General features: G+C 37.0%; 3 protein-coding genes across 4 annotated transcripts; 1 reads left to right on the top strand and 2 right to left on the bottom strand.

Annotated features, from left to right (window-relative positions):
- The first annotated feature begins 10,053 nt into the window (after positions 1-10,053).
- Positions 10,054-10,542, top strand: LOC140977729 (RING-H2 finger protein ATL66-like). Its single transcript, XM_073442472.1, has one exon. It carries the CDS (start codon positions 10,054-10,056, stop codon positions 10,540-10,542), a length of 489 nt encoding a protein of 162 aa, XP_073298573.1.
- Positions 10,543-11,631: 1,089 nt separating this feature from the next.
- On the bottom strand, positions 11,632-12,655 carry LOC140977879 (transcription factor MYB77-like). The gene has a single exon (XM_073442607.1). It carries the CDS (start codon positions 12,640-12,642, stop codon positions 11,764-11,766), a length of 879 nt encoding a protein of 292 aa, XP_073298708.1. The 5' UTR covers positions 12,643-12,655; the 3' UTR covers positions 11,632-11,763.
- Positions 12,656-13,576: 921 nt separating this feature from the next.
- Positions 13,577-17,563, bottom strand: LOC140977028 (GDP-Man:Man(3)GlcNAc(2)-PP-Dol alpha-1,2-mannosyltransferase-like). 2 transcript variants are annotated; one of them, XM_073441550.1, is made up of 8 exons: positions 17,151-17,563; positions 16,304-16,590; positions 15,684-15,870; positions 15,222-15,290; positions 14,925-15,118; positions 14,262-14,371; positions 13,920-14,177; positions 13,577-13,828 (listed from the first exon to the last, which is right to left on the bottom strand). In XM_073441550.1, exons 1-7 carry the CDS (start codon positions 17,454-17,456, stop codon positions 13,936-13,938), a joined length of 1,395 nt encoding a protein of 464 aa, XP_073297651.1. In that variant the 5' UTR covers positions 17,457-17,563; the 3' UTR covers positions 13,577-13,828; positions 13,920-13,935. The 2 variants fall into 2 exon arrangements, with proteins under 2 accessions (XP_073297651.1, XP_073297650.1); XM_073441549.1 differs by lacking the exon at positions 13,577-13,828 and having other exon boundaries at positions 13,878-14,177.
- Positions 17,564-20,218: the final 2,655 nt, after the last annotated feature.

Below are 20,218 nucleotides of genomic sequence, written 5' to 3'. Positions count from 1 at the left end.
TTACCACGTCAATTCGTATTCAATATTCATTTTCTCAATTTCCCTTGTCAGGATATACATCAACTACATAATCACATGACAATTTCATAAATTATCGATAATCACACAGGATTTACGATAATACGATACACGGTCCTTACATTTCTCCCCCTCTTAAAAGATTTCGTCCTCGAAATCTCAAACATCGCTATATATATAACATTGGTAAACATATATATGTCACCAGTTATAATACATATCAAAACTAAAATCAGTAAATGGATCAGTATATAGTGAATACAATGGAACAGGTGGAATAGAATCGAACAAGTGCGGATATGATTCTCGCATCTTGCTTTCCAATTCCCACGTTGATTCCTCCACACCATGTCGTGTCCATTGTACTCGAACCAACGGAATCGATTTGTTGCGCAATATCTTCTCCTTTCGATCCATAATACGAACAGGTTGCTCAACATAGGATAGTGAAGGATCAAGTTCAACCTCATCAGGTGCAAGTACATGTGATGGATCTGGTTCATATTTTCTCAACATAGAAACATGAAACACATCATGAATGGCAGATAAAGCTGGTGGCAATGCCAATCGATACGCAAGATCACCAACTCGATCAAGAATCTCGTATGGACCAACATAACGAGGAGATAATTTACCTCGCATGCCGAATCGAACAGTGCCTCTAAAGGGAGATATTTTCAAAAACACTCTGTCACCTTTCTGGAATTCCAAGGGTCGTCTTCGTTTATTCGCATAACTCGTTTGACGATCCTGAGCGGCTTTCATCCGCTGTCGAATTAACTGAACCTTATCATTCATTTCCTGTATCATTTCAGGTCCAGTCAATTGTCGTTCACCAATTTCATCCCAGAATAACGGTGATCTACATCGTCTCCCATATAGAGCTTCAAACGGTGCCATACCAATGCTCGTCTGAAAGCTATTATTATAAGAAAATTCAACCAATGGTAAGGCATCTTGCCATCCAATTCTGAAGTCCATCACAACCGCACGTAACATATCCTCTAACGTTTGAATTGTACGCTCAGTTTGGCCATCAGTTTGAGGATGATAAGCAGTACTCATAGCCAAACGCGTACCCATCGCTTCCTGAAAACTACCCCAGAATTTAGAAGCAAACCTGGGATCACGATCAGATACAATTGAGACTGGCACACCGTGCAGTCTAACAACATTCTCAATGTATAAACGGGCCATTATCTTATAAGGATAAGTCCGTTCATACGGAATAAAGTGTGCAGATTTCGAAAGCCGATCAATAACGACCCAAATAGCATCACAGCCCTTGGGTGAACGAGGTAAATGAGTCACAAAGTCCATAGCAATATGTTCCCAATTCCATTTCGGGATTTCGAGACTATGGAGTAATCCTCCCGGTTTCATTCTCTCGGCTTTCACTTGCTGGCAGACCAAGCATTTCGAAATAAATTCAGCAATGTCCTTCTTCATACGTCTCCACCAAAATTGAGGTCTCAGTGTCAAATACATTTCCGACCTCCAGGGTGAATACTATATTTGCTACAATGTGCTTCACGAAGAAGGGCAGATTTCAAATCAGAATTATCAGGAACTACCAGCCGACCATTAAGTCGTAAAAAACCATCAGAAGAAATCTGAAATCCAGACTGATGTCCTGCAGATACAAGTTCTTTCGACTTCTGAATCTGAGCATCGCTTCGTTGGGCCTTTCGTATTTTCGATATCAAACTCGGCTCAATTTGCAATGCTGAGACAGTGACAGAATTCCAATTCGAGTGAAAAGTCCAACCAGAAGTACATATATCCTCATGTACCTTGGCGACACTGACAGAAGCTAAAACAGAATCATGAACTTTCCGACTAAGGGCATCCGCAGTAACATTCACCGATCCCGGGTGATATTGAATCTCACAATCAAAATCTTTCAGGAGATTCATCCACCTGCGTTGCCTCATATTCAAATCAGATTGAGAAAAGAGATATTTCAGACTCTTATGGTCCGAATAAATGACAAACTTTTCTCCGTACAAATAATGGCGCCAAATCTTCAAAGCAAACACAATGGCAGCCAATTCAAGATCATGAACAGGATAACGTGTTTCATGAGATTTCAATTGACGAGACGCATAAGTAATCACTTTGCCATGTTGCATCAGAACACAGCCCAAACCTTTACCAGACGCATCTGTACACACTACAAATCCTCCGGTACCTGAGGGAATAGTAAGCACAGGTGCTGTGGTCAATCTCGTCTTCAATTCGAGAAAACTAGCTTCACATTCATCTGACCAAATGAATCGCTGATTCTTCTGGGTCAGTTGAGTAATAGGTTTAGCTATTTTCGAAAACCCTTCAATAAAACGACGATAATAACCAGCTAAACCCATGAAGCTACGGATCTCAGGAACATTCGTAGGTCTCGGCCAATTCAATACAGCTTCAACCTTAGCAGGATCAACAGATATGCCATGTCTCGAAATGACGTGGCCTAAAAATATCACTTGATCCATCCAGAATTCGCATTTGGACAATTTAGCATATAAATGGCCATTGCGAAGAGTTTGAAGTACCAGTCTCAGATGTTCAGCATGCTCTTTTTTCGATTTCGAATATACAAGAATATCATCGATAAATACAATAACGAATCGGTCAAGATAATCTCGAAAGACACGATTCATTAGATCCATAAATACGGCAGGAGCATTCGTGAGACCAAAAGGCATAACCAAGAATTCATAATGGCCATACCTGGTACGAAAAGCAGTTTTAGGCACATCTTCTTCTCGAACTCGTACTTGATGATAACCAGATCGAAGATCAATCTTAGAGTATACAGAAGTACCCTGAAGCTGATCAAATAGATCATCAATACGAGGAAGTGGGTACTTATTTTTCACAGTAGCCCGATTCAGTTGTCTATAATCGATACACATTCGCATTGTACCGTCTTTCTTTCGAACAAATAAAACTGGAGCTCCCCAAGGTGATACACTCGATCGAATATATCCCTTATCGAGAAGATCCTGTAATTGTTCTTTCAATTCTTTCAATTCCAATGGTGCCATGCGATAAGGAGCTTTCGATATAGGTGCAGTCCCCGGCACAAGATCAATACTAAACTCAACTTCTCGATGAGGCGGAAAATCAGGAATCTCATCGGGAAATACATTTGGGAATTCGTTCGCAACATGAATATCAGATAAAGAAGGCTCCTTCTTAGAGACATCAATAGCGTAGATCAGATAACCCTCATCCCCGCTAGTCAAAAGTCGAGACATCTCCAAGGAAGATACCAATGGAATTTTGGCTTGGGAACCCTTGCCATAAAAATTGCACTTGGTTCCATCAATAGGTTTAAATCGAACCACTCCATGGCAACAATCTACAGTCGCTCGATTTGTCATCAAGATATCCATGCCAACAATATAATCAAAGTCGTGCATTGGGAGGACAATCAAATTCAAGAATATCACATTGTCCTCATATATCAATACACAATTATGCACAACTTGCTCAGACAAAATAATCTTCCCTGCTGGCGTGGCTATCGACAAAGTATCGTACAACGGGGTACACTCAATATCGTGAGATGCAACAAATGCATGAGATATGAATGAATGAGATGCTCCTGTATCAAATAAAACACGTGCATGATAATCGCAAAGCGTGCAAATACCTGCAATCACACCACCAGGAGCTTCTCTCGCCTGATCCTCAGTCATAGCATACACTCTCACTTGAGGAGGGACTTGAGCAGTCTGACCACCCGGTCCTCGATATCGTGGAACATTCGACTGCTGGAAAGAGGGAACAGGAACAACAGGTCTCATCATACCGGGGCCACTTCTAAATCCAGGCTGGGGTTGGGAAGAAGTCGTACCCCTGTTCGGACATACTCGAGAGAAATGGCCTNGTTGCGTCCAAGGGGTAAGAAGTTCAAGAAGACTGGTTCTGTTTCTTCGTCTTCTTCGAGTTCGAGTGGATCACAGCGAGGGAGTCCTATGATTGCTCCCTACTGTAGTTATTGTGGAGGTAAACATACTATCGAGCAGTGTCGAGATATGTTTGGTACTTGTTATCAGTGTGGGCAGGAAGGCCATTTCTCTCGAGTATGTCCGAACAGGGGTACGACTTCTTCCCAACCCCAGCCTGGATTTAGAAGTGGCCCCGGTATGATGAGACATGTTGTTCCTGTTCCCTCTTTCCAGCAGTCGAATGTTCCACGATATCGAGGACCGGGTGGTCAGACTGCTCAAGTCCCTCCTCAAGTGAGAGTGTATGCTATGACTGAGGATCAGGCGAGAGAAGCTCCTGGNAAATCTCAGCGGCTTCCCACCAAGATTTAGCTCGGTCTTTCAATTGATACAAAGCAAGTTTCAGTCTCCGAGCCTTGGAATACTCAACGATATTAAACAGATGCTCGATATCCTTCAACCAGGCCTCAGCTCTTTCTGCACTCTCGGTGCCAAAGAACCTCGGTGGTTTCAAATCCTGGAATCGAGCCATTACCACATCCATGGACAACCCTTCAAATTGTCCAGCAATCCTCTCAGTACTGCTACTCGCAGTTTCATTTGTGGGATCCATCTGCAAATCATATGATGAATATCACAATTTCATATCAATTTCATAATCTCATCATCTCGTATCATCAATCTCATCAGATACTTATTCAAATCAAATCAAGTAAGAGCAAGTAATACAAATAAATCAAACACAAACGCACAATTCATTTGTGCCTATAAGTGTACACAAGACTCAATCGAGCATTCCCAGCTATGCTCTGATACCACTCCGTGTGGGAGCCCTTAGCTCCTAATCGTTATTACAATGCAATTTGATTAGGGTTAATTAATTACAGCGGAAAACGAGTTTAAAATTTCTTTACAATGAGCCCAAAATATGCTATTTGAATACTAAAAATAGTATTTCATCTCACATCATAAAATATGTCCACACATAATCAAAACAACTCATACAACGACAAATCATATCCTCGGGACATGCCCCGGTATATAGATACATAAACATATATACTGGGAAAGACCACTAAACCTCAACTCAAACTGTGACTCCCTCCAGAAGTACCCTCTCCGGTCTCCTGATATCCTCGAGTACCTGTCATTGTCCACACACAAAGACAACAACAGCCCCCCTTGGGGGTGAGCAAAGCTCCGTATGGAACAACCAATCATATATACCCCAGATATCTAAACAATGATATATGGGATGCAATGCATGTATGTCGTGGAGGTATCGGGTCAAATGCCCATCCACTGAGCACATGTCAGAATCAAACGAATCGCTATCAAATCAATGCTCGAGCTGGCACACCGGCCTCAATAAGGGATACTCGTATGATAGCGTCGACGAAGCGCCATCAAATCCCAAATCTCATATCCAATCATCGGGGCCACAAATGTCTATGCTTTAAGGGTCATGTAATACCAAACATAGCATTGTGTTCACAAACCCCATAATCAAATCAAATCATATCAGGGTATCCAAGGATCATAGCTCAACGTGCATGTCATGTATGCCACATAAACTTCAACAAATAAGGCATATAGACATGTATTTTCAATCCAATCAATCAAATCAATCAAACATATATCATATGATACATATACCTGTCGTATGTTACCCGGTCGCAACATACCTCAATTCTTCGTTCCAGTTGATGTAGCCTGAAGATATCGGTATAATACTTTATCTACATCAATAACATACTCATTCCAATCAATACCATAATCCAAAATCATTAATATGAGTTTCAAATCTCATTTGAAACTTCAAAAATGCATATCAATTCAAAATCATATCCTAATTCAATTCCGACTTCGAATATGAGTTTCTTGTCGGTTATTCTACTACATATAAGAAATTCAACTTCAAATACATGCTATTCCAGCACTTTGATATTTAGAACTGCTGGAACTCGAAGAAAATTACCTCAGTCGGAAGCCCTCGACGCGACGATCACAAATATATAATTTGTTTCGCGTTTAGACAGCGTTTCGAAGTCGATTCGGACGAAAGAAAATCGAAATCTCTCGTTTATTCTCGAATTGTAGCGAAGAAAATAAAGAAAATGAGAAAGAAGCCTCGTTCTTATCACTCCACCGCTTCGACGCTCGGGCGGTAGAATTCTCGCGCCCGAGCGCGAGAGGTTCTGCCCCCGAGTGTCACTTGCTCCACGCTCGGGCGGTCAAAAACTACCGCTCGGGCGCGGCATGTTCTGTCCGAGAACACCCCTTATTCAACACTNTGACTATGTTGGATTCGCTTTACGCATAGCCATCTTTAGACCTTGTCGTAAAATTCTGGACTTCAATTTCTTCCTCGTGCTGGTTGTGTTCCTTCTTCCAGGATTTTCAGATTGTAACCATTGTCATTCGAAACCCAAGTTAAAAAACAAGGAAGCTCGCCATTAGAATCCTAGTTAAAGTTCAACTTTATGGTTGTTATTGCTTTGGTATGATTTGATTATTCGAGAGGTATTTGCCTAATTCCCTTCTTTCATCACTGTCAAAACAGGGGGAAAAAAACCTATCAAATTTGAGTTCAACCTACGTCAATGTCTTATAGATGTTGATTTTAAGTGTCTTAAGTATGTTTTAGTCAGCATGTTTTTGTTGTGTCTAGTCTGTATTTTGTTTATTTATTCAATAATTTGTGTATAAGAGTCCGTTCTCACTTGAATTGGTTGGTTTGTAGGCAAAAATGACAAAAAAATACGAACTCAAGGTGGTTGAGCAAAAATCGGGTAACAGAGGTTGTGCTATGACCTGTAAAAATAACGGCTTCCACACAACCTGAAGAAAATTTCATGGCTCGGCTGAATGTGTTGCGTTAGGGCGATAAAAAAATGAGCGTCCCAATGCAACTTAAAAGAATAACACGGTTGTGACGCAACGAAGCGCACTAGGGCGGTTATTTTTTACTGCCCCAGCACATCCTGCAGAAAAAACAAGAAAATTGACATAAGACTTCGCGTTAGGGCGGTTATTTTCTATTGTCCCACGCGACATGATAAGAGAAAAATTATCTGCTCCAATTTTTTAAAAGAATGCTGGATTCTAGGATGCCTAAAAAAGAAGGAAAACTTAGTACACGAAAGGGGAGGGATTTAGACACAAAAACGTAGCTGCAATAGCGAGAGAGCTAGAGGAAAAGAAGCATTAGCACAAGAGGGAAGCGAACAAGAAGAACACAATAGCGTTTTTTCTTTTTTTCTCTCTTCTTTTAGTTAAGATTTAAGAGATCATGCTCCCGAAATATTTATGTTTTGATTTAATTTTTAAGGTTAGATTTGTTTTTAAGGATATTTGATTGTGTTATTGTGTTTATTACATCTTTGGAACATGATCAATTTCGACGTGATTTTATATATTATAATTGAGAACCAAATTAGATTTATAACATGATAAGGTGATATAATTTATAGATCTACCACTTGCATAGATATATGAGTTTGGATACATGTTAATAGCATTTGACCGAAAATAAAAAAATTTGAGGATTTCATAGTTTGTTAATGCGATTGCAATTATTAAATAACACAAAGACATTTGATTATTGCATTTTGTAAACTTCCTATGTAAAGATGAATGTGAATAATTCGATGAATCTTTAAGATAGTGGTCTAAAAGTGACATATTGTTAACCCAAATCACGACTAAAAAGAGCTTTCTTTTATCTACACAACTTGGTCGCGTTTTGATATTTATAGGTGTTTGTATGTATTTTATGATTTAATTAAAATCTTATTATATATCAGTGACAATATTCACGGCACCTAATTGCTAAACTTGGGTCTGGTCATTCATGATTTACAAGTAAAGTCCAATTTTATTTCCATTTTAAGACTATTTTAGTTGTTCACCCATCATCAAGTTGCTGGATAGAAATCCTAATCTAAAAGGTAATACAAAACTAATTAAATATATATGTTTAAATTAAATATGAATAGAAGAAGAGTAGGTCTCTTGTGAGACGGTCTCACAAATCATTATCTGTGAGACGGATCAACCCTAGCGATATTCAAAATAAAAAGTAATTCTCTTAGCATAAAAAGTAATAATTTTTGATGAATAACGCAAATAAGAGATCTGTCTCACAAAATACTACCCGTGAGATCGTTTCACACAAGTTTTTGCCATAGAACAATACTCAAATCAAATTTGAATTAAAAATTTGTCTATAGAAAATACAATCAGAACTTGGAACAAGAGGAATTAGGTAAAGAGCTTGGAGAAAATATCTATCCAAAAGCTGAGAAAAGTAAAATGTTAGCTTTGAAATATCGGTGCTTTTTATAAAGACCAATCCAATTTCAGTTGTGAGTATTGGTTGAGTCTTTATCTACTTTTAACATAAGATATTTTTTTAAAAAAAATTAGATTTTTCCAATAGAATAATATGTCGATATAAAATTCTACATTTTAATATATCATATGTCGTAGAGATGTTATGTACAAGAGACGAGTCTAAGATAAAGCTCTAGATAATTGTTCCAAACATCATGTCACTCGGTACTAAATCTTTTGTTCAATTTGGTGTTTCAAATTGTGCTACGTTTTGATCAAACAAGTTCCGTTTATACTAATTATTAAAAATCAAATGCCTTAAACATTATGTATAAACAAAATATAACGAATCAAAGAAAAAACAGTTGTCTTTTTTTTTAAAAAAAAATAATAATATTTCAAGCAAGATAACCGGTTAAAATAAAAAATTTTATTTTTTAAAAAATAGAGATAAATAAAATGTTGTATTTTGTTTATATATAATTTATTTGAACGTTTAATTTTTAATAATTCGTTCATACAAAACTTGTGTGAACAAAGTTAAGCACTATTACAAGTAACAAGTGGAGACCGGACTTTGGTCTAAGTGGTTTCACTCACTTTTCCTTTTAAGTAGTTCAAGTTCGAGCCTTCCCCACCCTTTAGTTTAATATTTATCAAAAACAAAAATAAAAATAAATAACAAGTGGACTAGTGGACCAGAGGATTTTTTCATCCTATTCATCCACGTTTTTATTTAAAGTTGTGATTAAAATTTTATAAATCCTCACATGATTTAATTATATTTGTAATATGTGACTCCAATATCATTAGTTAATTCTTCAATTTGATTTTTGTAAAGAAAAAACTATATACTAAAAAAAAAAAAAGAGTCATGTTCAACCATGCTATATTTGGGATTGTATAATTTGACATAGACCACACAAGTTCCTAAAAATGTACCTATATTGTCATTAATGTGATTCATGAATCCAATATTACAAATGCAAATATGTAATCGACTTGGATTCATATTGTATACGATATAATATGATTAGTCAGACTCAATAGTTTGTTATAATAAGATATATTATAGTCCATTTAATCAAATTATTATAATATAAGACCTGTTTATTCGTAAAACAAATTTTATCGATGTATTCGATCATCACTCTTTGGATATATTAATTAATAATAGTAGAAAAACACATTTCCTCTCCCAACATTATCCAAGTTGATAGAATATGTCAATGGTCAAGAGTTCGATTTTCCTGCCAACATTTTTTTAGGCGAGCTTGTCATGCAAAACTTATCGACTAAAGTGATTTGCAGAGTATTGAGTTAGTTCGAATGTTTAACTAGTGCTGCACCAAAAGTAGTAGATGACATCATAAAAAAAATTAAAAAAAAATTGTTGTCAGAGCACAAAAACGTCTCTTTTAATTCATAATAATAGTTTTTAAAAAAAAATTGAAAATTTTAATTATCTTTAATTATTTATCGAATTCTTTTTTGAAACATTTATAAAAACATTAATTATTATCTTTTAAAATAAAATAAAACATAATATTTGCAAAAGCTCGAGCTACCTAATAATTAATATTAATATTATCATAATTCATAACATTAACTGAGTCGTCCCATCTCCTCCGCTGCTATATATCTCCAACCAGAAACCTCGACCTTCGTATCTTCTTACATGAAAAACACGAAGTAATTGATCGTAATTTCTCGATCTCTCCCACATTAACACTTCACATATGCTGTCATGAAGACTTCGTCATCACAAAAAAGATTCCGGCAGCCGATGATCCGCTCGGGCTCCCGCTACCAGTTGGCCGATTGCGACGTGGACTCAAACCTGCAAATTAACGGGACTGTTCTCTTCTTCATCGGCGTAACACTCCTGTGCATCACACTTTTATTCACCGTGCTCTTCCTGTGCTCGAGGTGGGCCAGCCGAAGGCGCCTGCCCCCCTCGAATTCCTCCACCCACGCGGAGGCGCCGAAGCCAGCACTGGGCCTCGACCCAGTGGCGGTCGATGACATACCAGTTGTGATGTACGGTGCGGCGGCGGAGGCGAGCGCCGGGGCTGAGTGCTGTATATGCCTCGGATTATTTGGAGATGCGGACGAGGTTAAGATTCTGCCGCAATGCCGCCATTGTTTTCACTCGGGGTGTTTGGATGAATGGCTGAAGAAACAGCCAAGCTGCCCGCTGTGTCGTTGCATGCTTCGAGTTGACTTTCTTGTTTGACTCCCACTCCCCCTTCTTATTTTTACTTTTTTATTTTGTTTTGTACAAATCAATGAGCATTTAATTTATCCACTCATTGAAAAAGTTATATAAATTCAAATTTTTCATCATCAAAATCTATATAATTAATCCATATTTGACCAGTCCCAAATTACAACTCCATAATAAATTTTTCCGGAAATTACTTAATTCTATATAATTAATTCAATGTCACAAGTAGGTGACTGAGACATATAAAAAACGGAGTTTTTTAAAACATATTCGCTCATTCGTTCTTGATTATTTGAGAATCGTATAGACGTCTGTCTTCCATAATAAAACTATAATATTAGTAGCAAATAACACAAAATGTTACTATGACAGAATATCAATTATAACTGTTCATAATCACCTCTTTGGAATAAAAACGAAGAGAAATCAAATTTTTAAAAAATGAATAACTTTTTGTTTAACATTTGGTGAGTGTGGTTTTAAAACAAAATTGTTGCATGCATATATATAGTCTCCAACCCCATAAATTTCAAGATTTCACATTAAATTTAAGCATTTAAGTATATTTAATTTAAGTCTTAACCAGTCGTTACAAAAGTTAGATTATATACATCAATTTTAATTCATTAAATGAATTTATTCCGAAATCATCCAGCTTGGACTCAAGTTTTGAAAATATTTACATTATAAATCACAAATACGAGTGCACAATATATCATTTATCATATAATTTCACGAGTTAAATAATATTTAAATATTGATGAATTATACACACATATATATAGTTTTTTTATGATGTCCACTAACCTTATTCATATTTGTGTCCTTCAATGAGATGACATTCACTTATTTGTCTTTCATTTTTTTTTAAAATCAAATAAGTACTTTTATGTATAACACTTTAATCAAATTTTCTCATCTTGATTCACCGTGTCGTCATCATCGTTATCCATATATTTTTCACACTTTCATATCCAAAATAATTTACAACATGATTTATAACACGAATTCACAAAAATAGTCACAAAGTTTAGAAAGAAATAAGAGTCAAAACTCAAAACGAGAATATTAGAAAAAAATTTGTACCAATTAGTTTTTTAGGGGCAAAATTGTTATTTCAGTTCAATTGTTAGTCAGATATATGATATGGGCCATTCTCAACATTTTCACCTTAATTTTGTAAGGGCCCTGTACACATTGCAAGAACTCAAGCCCAATAACAAGCCACCTTTAGCCAGTGCTTTGATTTTGAGGCCCAAAAGGAAGCCCATCTTCAGACAGTAGCGTGTCACAGTAGATGCGAACCTCTTGCGCTATTATCCTCCGCAGGCCTTCCTTGAAGCGAGCATCCCCAATCTCCACCGTCGATTTCTTCTCTGGCCCTTCATTAACGGTCTCGATCGCTTCCTCCTTTAGCACGGGTAATTCCATCACTCCTCCACCGGGAGGTGAAAGGCTTAGATCAAGTGAATCCAGCCCATCAGGCCCATTAAGGCCCATATTATCCACCCCCAAAGCCGCATCCCCACTAGTACAACTACTCCGCTCCTGCGACACGCGCGAACACGGCCTCTTCAACCCCGACACCGACGGCTCACCACCGTCCTCCTCCAAGCTCCGCCTAGTCGCCGCTACTTCACCCACCAAGCATCCGCCCCTTTTCCTTAGCGTGGAATTCCAATGATTCTTGATCGCATTATCGGTCCTCCCTGGCAAGAGACGAGAAATAGTAGCCCACCTATTCCCATGAACGGCATGCGCCCGCAAGATCACGCCATCCTCCTCCGCTGTGAAGGGGCAGTGATGCACCTCCGAACTCAGCTGGTTGCACCATCGCAACCGGCAAGACTTCCCGGAACGGCCCGGAATCCCACTGCTTATCAAAGACCAATTCCTCGGCCCGTGCTCCTCCACAAGGCTCCTCAACAAATCATCCTCTTCTTTATTCCAAGAATCCATCTTCCCCCGGCCACGACCACGACCACCGCCAGCACCCTCCATCGATGATCTCACAGAGCTAAATATAGACGCATATCTATATGCATATAGATTTGAGGAAGGTTTTGGACGTAACTGCAGATAGAGGAAGGAAAGAGGAGTAGTTGGCATGAACCGTAAACTGGTGGCGTATGGGGGAAACAAATTTGGATTAGTTGGTTATATCAGTTTCATTTCACTATTTTTAAATATATAATTTCAATTCAAATAATAAAATGTGTAGTAACTGATATCGAATAGGTAACGGATTTTCCCAGGAAAAAAGTGAAATTACGTTAGGAAACGGTTGAGATTGTAATCACGAAACCGTTGGCAGTTAGCTTATGATGTTACATTTGATTTTACGTTCGACGTGTTAGAAAATCAGTATGGAAATATTATTTATTTAAAATTACTTTATTCATTTACATTCATTAAAAACTATGAAATTTTATTATCATCCTATATATCATATTGAGTGGCTCGGCAACCTACGCAATATTCTTCTTCCTCTTCTCTGGTCAACCAGCATTATGCGTTTGTCAATTGTCTCACACACCTCGTCATCTTTGTTCGTAATTTACATCGTTGTATTTTAGGGGTTAAAATAACTGGTTTAGGTCTTTTTTGCTTAAGAGCCGTATATTTTGTATTTAATTAATGTGTTTTCAAAATAATTTGGTACTCACAATTGATATCAATATATGAAACATATGAAAACATTAAGTTAACGTTTGATTCATGTAATGAAATGATGCAGAATACAAACGATAAATTAAAATACATGAATAACATTAATCTTTTATAAGTCTGATTATTTGTAGAATTCGATCAACCTATGAGGAAACAAAGCGTATAACGAAACATCTTAACTGTGCATATATATTGTATATGCAATTGGTTGGAGATGGGTATATTTACTGTGCAGTCATTCATGTGGGATGTATTCCTTCTATCTGACCGTTACATCAGCCAATACGAATCAAGTATTACACAATAAAATATGAAGATTTAAAAGGTTTTTCCCCTCGCATGAAACATCGGAAATGTTATACATTGAAAACCATTACTTGATTAGTATATTTTCACCTAACTCACTCCCTTTCATCAAATTCTTTAATGTATTCAAACACACGATTGTTTCTGCTATTATCACATTATTTCATGAATTTTCAGACATGCTTAAAAATGGTTAAAGAGTTTTCTAAATTATCAGGTTTGTAATGTCAAAGTTGTACCGAGATCGGCTTAATGTCTTCGGTTCCGTTCCAAAATATCTTCAGTGGCACTCGATGTAGCCTGATATTTTCTTCTTTCTCTGGTTTAAAGATAAAAACCTGAGTAACGAAGTATTCAAGTTAAAACACGCATGCTAGACTTCTAAAATCAGGTTACAGGGTCCCTTATACCCATAATTTTCATCGTCTAGTGGGTATGAAGAAAGATTGGTCGAACGGCATCCTTGAAATTTTCATAGAAACGTTGTTCGGAGAACCTCAAAGCTCGTTTTCTTGCAGCTGCAGCCATCTCAAGCCGTTCAGATTCAGGCATTCTTAAGATTTGAAGGATTGCGTCTGCATATTCTTGCACGTCTTGGGCAAGATATCCAGTTTGTTTTCCACCTTCAGGCAACACAATGTCCATCATAGGGCCGGCAGAATTATGAGCTGACAAAGATTATTACCTTTTAATTGATTACAAACGCATAAATTTGGAAATGATGCTGCGACATGGGAATAACGGAAACAAACCAATTGGTATGGCACCAGAAGCCATGTATTCCACCACACAGATGCCAAAATGCTCGTCTATCATGGAATGAATTCCCGCAAATGCGCCACCCAAAAGACGCACCAACTCACTGAACCATGAAAATGAAAGAAGAAAAGGGAAAGTGAGTGAATGTAAAGTGTATGGGTTTCCTAATTTGGACAGGAAGCAAACAATTTAACAAGTTAGACACATAAAAATGCAGACAAAATGAATGGAAGGATCAGTGTGAAAATGATTGACTGAAGCTATAACAGGAGGCTCCCAAAAGGGAACGAATATGGTGGTAATATTGGACGATTCCAGGTTCAACGATGAAACTAGGTAAATGTTTCACCAGCAATTCATTTTATACACGGCTATGATAATTTGAAGGATGACAGTGTCCATTTAGACAGAAATATACACAGATGAAAAATAGGAACAAGCTATAGTTGTACAATAAGTAAGAGTGATAAATAAATCTGCAATGCAAGATTCTCTAGTTATATGAAAAACTAGAGAGTGATTCGTAAATCTGCGATGCAAGATGATTGATTTTCGTATTAGAATTTACTGGATCTTTTCCTCACACATGGTCAGTAGAATCTCACAAAAGATAGGCTAGTTCATGGCGTCAAAATACACAAAGAAATGGCACAAACCTGTAAGTTACATTTTTGTGGAACTCCACATCACTTTCCACCTTCAGCTCCCTAGCTCGGTCTTTCAAGTGTTGCAACCTTCCCTCATCTGCTTCATTTCTGCAACTACCCACGAATTGCAACTTAGGTGAAGGCAAATCTGCGTCCAAATTTTTTAAGACAATTGCAAATGCCTCGAGTTGAAGGGGATGGGCCTGAAAGAAAAATATTAAGATCAATTTCAGTTTTGCCAAAATCCCTAAACGAAAAAAAAATTATAGATAAACCATGGGTACCTTGAGCTCATAAAATGCCCACCTTCTCTGGACGAAATTGAGACACGGAAATAATCTTTGGTGGACTCATCGTTCTTTCCAATGGCAGCACCTGTTTGCAAGACATAGATCAGCACACTATCGACAAAAAGCATCAAGCCCGTGCAGAATCAAAAGATGTCCGACCTTTGCATCACATTTTCCTTCTTTAATTCTCCATGCCACAAGACATGAACTCGGTATGAGCTAAAATACACATAAATCACCATACATTCAATTTTCTGTCATAACCTCTCTTAACCCCCCACTCTTTTCGAAAAATGAATGTCAACCCATATTCGACAGCAAAGGACTTTTCAAATTACTAGTTTTTGTTAGGTTTAATCTGGGTTGTTCTCAAAAACTAGTTCCAGTTGGTATGGGAAGACAAAAGTTGATACATAAACTGAAACACCACTCAAATAAGTAAAATTCATTATACAAAAGAAAATCACAATACGCAAACCTGAAGACCAGAAGTATCACATGGAGGATAAACCATCTTAACACGATCTAGTATCCCCCAAAGCTTCCGAATATGAGACCCCGTCCATGAAGAATTGACCATTGCAAGGTGTGTACAGGAGCCAACTATTCCATACATCCAACTGAATACTATATAATATATCACTTTGCACTGTGATAGGAAGACGCTGCCATGACGAAAGTTCAGTTAGATTCGTGAGCAGCCAGCAACTAGAGTAAACCCAATAAGTTTATCGACTGTACGTAAGCTTGCTACATCAGACAGGAGAACGCGGTGTGAATCTCTTTTGTTAGATATTTGATGAATTTGATCCAATTTTCAAATCTTCTTAGCTTTCATAACAGGAAAATCAGAAGATGGATCTTGAATGTAATGCAAAAACACCTCATATCTTCTCTACTAATGATATCAATTTGGTTACAGGCATTTATCTTGAATAAGGCATTCACATTTAAGGAACCCAAGTTTAATCACTATATCTGCAAATATCACTATTATGAGCATTCTGAAGTTATTAAGCTATTCATCCCAATCTTTCCGATTCTTGACGACAGGGAGTCGACTAATAGTTAAATAAAGGATTAGATTAAGAACTATACCTCTTAGCAATTACATTGCCGTTGTTATACATAGAACTCCGTGTATGAACCCTTGATAACATGTCGAGACTAATTGTAGGGTAATGTGTATAGCAGATCACTTTGCATCCAAACATTCGTGCAACAGGATAAGTAAAAGCATATCCACTGGTATCAAAATAATATAAAGGAGTAAAGTTGCACAAAGCTTCCCATGAAAGGTATACTGAACCAATGCTCTGGCCTATCATAGTGAATCGGGGATATGTAGTTTCGTCAACCCATTTCCTCTTATAAAGATGCACCACCTGTCGATACAATGCATACATATAAACATTGCTTTAACAAAAACTTATAAATCAAGTGAAGAAAAATAAACTGCACATAAAATACTATCCACAAAAACTACGTATCAGAGCATGCAAAATCTAAATTGCATATCTTCTGCCACATGTCAAAATGAAGCACCAACGAACAGTGGGAATTTGTGAAATGTTGAAAGTTGTTTTCCAGGTGGAAATCCACAAACGCAATGAAAAACAAGTAACTTTATAAAAACCAGTCGAATTCAACCAGTGTGCCGATCACTGGACTTGGTCTTTTTCGGCAAACCACATTCGGGAATACATCAACATAACACATCTAATATTAGAATGTGAACTTTATTGATAGAAGATTGCTCTTGCACTTTCAACTCGCCAATTTGAAGCAGGAGTCGTTTTTCACATTTATTCTACCAATTCTTGGATACATAGCCCGAAGCAAAAACCAAGTAGCGCACAGAAGACCGCCTATATCTTAAAATTTCCTTAAGAGTGGATGTAAACATGGACAACGTCAAATGATGCAGGAAAAAACCTTAAGGTACCTTTGGAGGGTTAATCAATTTGACGCCAAACCGATCGATGGATCGTCTATAGAGCGATTGAGGGGACGCATCGTGATCCCCTGTATATATGATGCAATCAAGATCTGGCGACTCCTCTTGGATGGCTTTTACTGCGCACCAAAGGACTCTCTCCCCGCCGCCGCCGTCGTTGGTGTAAGGGTGGAAGATTCCCACCGCCTTTCTCCTGTTTCTCCGGCGGGAAATTACGACGGAGGCAATTCTGATAATTATCGCTGATATTAGGGCAGCTAGGAGTGAAACCGATTGGAGAAGCCAGGAAGACATTTGAGCTAGAAGAATTTTAGAGTACAGAGGTATGGCTCAGTAAAGACTTTTGGGATCTGTATGTGTGCGCAAAAATTAGTAATTGTGGCGGTGTGGTTTTTACGTGGAAATTTGATCATAATGATATCTTGCTCGAGCAGCCAAATTTCACGCTGGTCTTTGTGTCCTGCTTCTAGTTTTACTCATGATGCTTTGATTCATGATTGTAATTAGGGTGATCACACGGTAATTTTGTGATTTAAAAAAAAATTAAAACCGAATTGTCATATGTGGTTGGTTAGTATTTTAAAAAAACAATTGTTGTTTTACATATAGAATTAGTCTTACGGTTTTGAGCGGTTTCAAGCGTTACGGTCGGTTTACTAATAGTATTTTAAAAAAATAATTGCAGTTTTACATGTAGAATTATTCTTACGGTTTTGAAAAATTACATGCGTTGCGATCGGTTTACTATTTTTTTAAGGCACAACAGAAGTTTAAAAATTTTGTGTTTTGATAATCAAAACTACATTGGGTATAATTGATTTAAATAATCCATAAGGTGTTCAAATTTTGATTTACATTTGTGTTCAAGAAAATTGGACACTAAACTAGTTTGTGATTAGCGAAGTTGGTTCTTTTTGTATATCCATACGAACAATCTACTAGAATCAATAACCTTATTCAATCTCATGAATCAGGTTCACGCTCATAAATTAAACCCCTAGTACAGACCGCACTAGAGATTTAGACGAAATTTGTGTCGAGAGTTGATCGTTGGAATTCTTAAAATTTGTGTCTAGTTTTACTCATGATGCTTTGATTCATGATTGTAATTAGGGTGATCACAGGGCAATTTTGTTATTTAAAAAAAATTAAAACCGAATTATCATATGCGGTTGGTTAGTATTTTAAAAAAACAATTGTTATTTTACATATAGAATTAGTCTTACGGTTTTGAGTGGTTTCAAGCGTTACGGTCGGTTTACTAATAGTATTTTAAAAAATTAATTGCAGTTTTACATGTAGAATTGGTCTTACGATTTTGAGAGGTTACAGGCGTTACGATCGGTTTACTATTTTTTTAAGGCACAACAGAAGTTTAAAAATTTTGTGTTTTGATAATCAAAACTCCATTAGGTATAATTGATTTAAATAATCCATAAGGTGTTCAAATTTGATTTACATTTGTGTTCAAGAAAATTGGACACTAAACTAGTTTGTGATTAGCGAAGTTGGTTCTTTTTGTATATCCATACGAACAATCTACTAGAATCAATAACCTTATTCAATCTCCTGAATCAGGTTCACGCTTAGAAATTAAACCCCTAGTACAGACCGCACTAGAGATTTAGACGAAATTTGTGTCGAGAATTGATCGTTGGAATTCTTAAAATTTGATGGCGTCGCAGAGGTGCAGTAGAGGAGGGTGGTCGGCCGATTGTGTGAGGGAGAGAGAAAAAAAATTTGTGAACAAAAATTTATATGTAAAAGTTATGTGTGTGGTTCAACTATTGATTACACATATATTAAAAGTCTAATCTTGATCTAAATAGGTTTTTCCTTTTATAAAGATAATTTTTTTATAATTANTTTCATGAGAATTTTGCAACTAATAGTCATTACTACTAATTTATCATTTAATTAATATATTCTTATTTTACTATATAAATAATTATGTATTCGTTATAATCTTGATCGACGATCAGACTACGTCGATGTGTAGATGGTACAAATCTCGTTCATAATGAAAATTTTGAAGGATAAAATTTTCTACTGATCCATTTTTTACAACGGTCAATTTTGTGAACTCTTTCACTAAAATATTAGTTTCACTCTCATTACTTAATTTATAAGCAATATGTTCGATCTCCATCAAGCTACATTCGCCAAATTCAACTCCTTGAACTTGACTAACTCGATGTGAATACATAATTCAATACTTGTGTGATCTTCACTGGTTCAGGCATAAAGCTAGTCCTGATTTCACAACTTCATGTGATTCAGAACAAAATTTATTCTTATTCGAACTTACCCTAATTAGTCTCATTATTTTCATCAACCCCTTGATAAAAAAATATCAGAACTCAATTCTGATTGCACCCATCAAATCATGATAAGAGTCTCCAGTAGCATCGCCCCATGATCACTTAGGTATCACTGATAGTGCCTGAAAGAACCTTAAGTTATAATTAGCATACACTACGATTCCTTCAACTCGTATATCTCGATCGAATATGCAACCATTGGTATATCGAGAGTTGTAAATGAATGCGTTAATGATGTGATGTATTTGAGTAATAATAATGAATTATATGTGCAAATGATAAAAACCTCTTTCCAAAATGACTATGTCTTACTCTGACCAACTATACCTTGCACTATTAACTAATCAGGTCACATGAGATATTTTTCACCCGTGGATGAGCGGTGAATCTCTGACTACAATGCATTGACTTATATGTATTCCGAAACTACACCCAATCACACCACCCAATGACCCTCAGTAGAGTCGATAAACTGATCAAAGTGCATGCTTAAAGACTAGCTGTCTCGGGTCAAATGACTAATGGTGTATAACCATAACCACATACTTTTCCATTCGATGAGAGACAATCACTTGAAAATTTCGAGAGATGGTTGTTCAGTGCATCATCAAATGATCACTCATCTGTACGAATGAACATTTCCATGCCCTTACCAATAAATATGACGTCAACATCATAAATGCTAATCTCAAACTCAAGAGACCTTTATCCTTATTTTAAAATCATGAATCGGCT

This window comes from Primulina huaijiensis, chromosome 5, assembly GCF_012295235.1.
Source record: "Primulina huaijiensis isolate GDHJ02 chromosome 5, ASM1229523v2, whole genome shotgun sequence".
Classification (NCBI taxonomy): domain Eukaryota; kingdom Viridiplantae; phylum Streptophyta; class Magnoliopsida; order Lamiales; family Gesneriaceae; genus Primulina; species Primulina huaijiensis.
This window is presented reverse-complemented; position numbering and strand designations above follow the sequence as displayed.

What these genes read in the sequence shown, in the direction of transcription:
- LOC140977729 (XM_073442472.1), top strand. Translation starts at nt 10,054, where the DNA reads ATGAAGACTTCGTCATCACAAAAAAGATTCCGGCAGCCGATGATCCGC.
- LOC140977879 (XM_073442607.1), bottom strand. Translation starts at nt 12,642, where the DNA reads ATGCCAACTACTCCTCTTTCCTTCCTCTATCTGCAGTTACGTCCAAAA.
- LOC140977028 (XM_073441550.1), bottom strand. Translation starts at nt 17,456, where the DNA reads ATGTCTTCCTGGCTTCTCCAATCGGTTTCACTCCTAGCTGCCCTAATA. An exon ending in CTCAATTTCGTCCAGAGAAG is followed by an intron (nt 15,119 to 15,221) that starts GTGGGCATTTTA and finishes TTTTTCTTTCAG; the next exon opens with GCCCATCCCCTTCAACTCGA. An exon ending in TTCTGGTGCCATACCAATTG is followed by an intron (nt 14,178 to 14,261) that starts GTTTGTTTCCGT and finishes AATCTTTGTCAG; the next exon opens with CTCATAATTCTGCCGGCCCT.